This window comes from Branchiostoma belcheri, unplaced genomic scaffold (genome assembly GCF_001625305.1).
Source record: "Branchiostoma belcheri isolate BF01 breed outbred unplaced genomic scaffold, Haploidv18h27 scaffold29, whole genome shotgun sequence".
NCBI classification, from domain to species: Eukaryota; Metazoa; Chordata; class Leptocardii; order Amphioxiformes; family Branchiostomatidae; genus Branchiostoma; species Branchiostoma belcheri.
Genome location: NW_017803898.1, coordinates 529,359 through 530,885, shown reverse-complemented (window position 1 = coordinate 530,885; position 1,527 = coordinate 529,359). Strand labels below are relative to the sequence as shown.

General features: G+C 46.2%; 1 protein-coding gene across 1 annotated transcript in view; it reads right to left on the bottom strand.

Moving 5' to 3' along the window:
* LOC109473102 overlaps window positions 1-1,527 on the bottom strand; it is a 7,541-nt gene that overhangs the window by 5,074 nt on the left and 940 nt on the right. The window contains exons 2-3 of the mRNA XM_019773011.1: window positions 1,348-1,455; window positions 183-311 (exon numbers count right to left, since the gene is read on the bottom strand). Of these exons, the coding sequence (XP_019628570.1) occupies window positions 183-311; window positions 1,348-1,455 (237 nt within the window). The remainder of the gene's footprint in view (window positions 1-182; window positions 312-1,347; window positions 1,456-1,527) is intronic.

Here is a 1,527-nt window from a genome sequence, read left to right as displayed (position 1 = left end):
ACACACACACACACACACACACACACACACACACACACACACACACACATACATACGCACACACATACACACACACACACACACACACACACACACACACACACACACACACACACACACACATACATACAGACATCTCTCTCTCTCTTTCTCTCTCCTCTCAAAGACACATGACTTATTACCTAGCGGATTGAAGAACGCCCTTGCGGTGAGAGCGTCCTTGCGGCCATCCCCGTCCATATCCACCCACTCCACCCGGTGGAAGAACCAGTCTCGCTTCTCGTCATCGCTAGAGATGTCCACCGGCGAACCTGATTATACAGTACCAGAGGGGAGGGTTTATGTGAAAGAAATATAACATCCAAATGGCGTACGGGTAGCGTGTTCGGCTCTGGGCCGAGAGGTCCCGGGTTCGAATCCTACCACCTATCTTATGCCCTTGGGAAAGGCATTTTACACGACTTTCCTCACTTCACTCAGGTGTACCTAGCTTCAGTTAGGGACGTCCCTCGGATAGGACGTTAAATGGAGGTCCCGTGTTTGGGGAGAGCCACACCTCACGCACGTTAAGGAACCCACCACACTTATCGAAAAGAGGAGGGGTCCTTCCCGGTGTGAGTGGTTCAAACCTTACAGTACTGTCTTATGTAGCTTGTACATGTAAGTACATGTACAAAACTGTTGTGTTACGCCTAAAGGTGTTTTACCGGTTATGCGAAACAAACAAACAAACAAAGCAAATCTTTGGGTGGCTGCAATACCTGTATCAAAATGACTAGGCAGTATCCGATCACAATTGGCTAGGCTAGGGGTGCGCTAAAGGAGTACATTTGCCTCACGTGGCACTACATTATCTTTGCACGTGGACCTACATTGTGCACGAGATGTCTCCTTCTTTACAAGCGACCTTTACACCTTAGATTTTGTTATCTGTAATGAACAAACATGTCCACCCTCACGGAGAATAGTATAGGCCGCACGTGCCATGCCATAAAATTACGAAGGATCATCATGATTTTCATGGACCTTTTAGAGGAGTGGTTGTGATGCAAAACCTCGGCGCTCTCAATCCCATACATGTACATAGCCCCGCCAAGCTTCGTCAAAGAATTGAATTGCGATATAAAAAGACAAAAATGCAAATATTTGACGGACATGCGTCCATATGGTTGTACTGCTTATAGACTTTAAGACTAGTCATGGACAGTCAATGATATCGGACTGTCCCTTAGCCTGGTTTAATACCATACCTATTAACTGCAAATATTTGCGGAAATTACGAAGAGGACACGGCAGCTAAAATATGTTCGGTAACCAGCTAATACGATTGAAAATAGATCAACCCACCTGCTTTCCCGGGCCAGCCATCGACCAGGAACAAACCACCGTCGGTTTTCGTCGGCAGGAAAAATCCAGCGGAAACACTGACCACACCAGCCTTACCGAACACGTCAACTGGAGATTCAGAAAGAACTCTTAGAATTAATTACATGTATTTGTACACGTAGTGAACTGTGCTCAAAACAA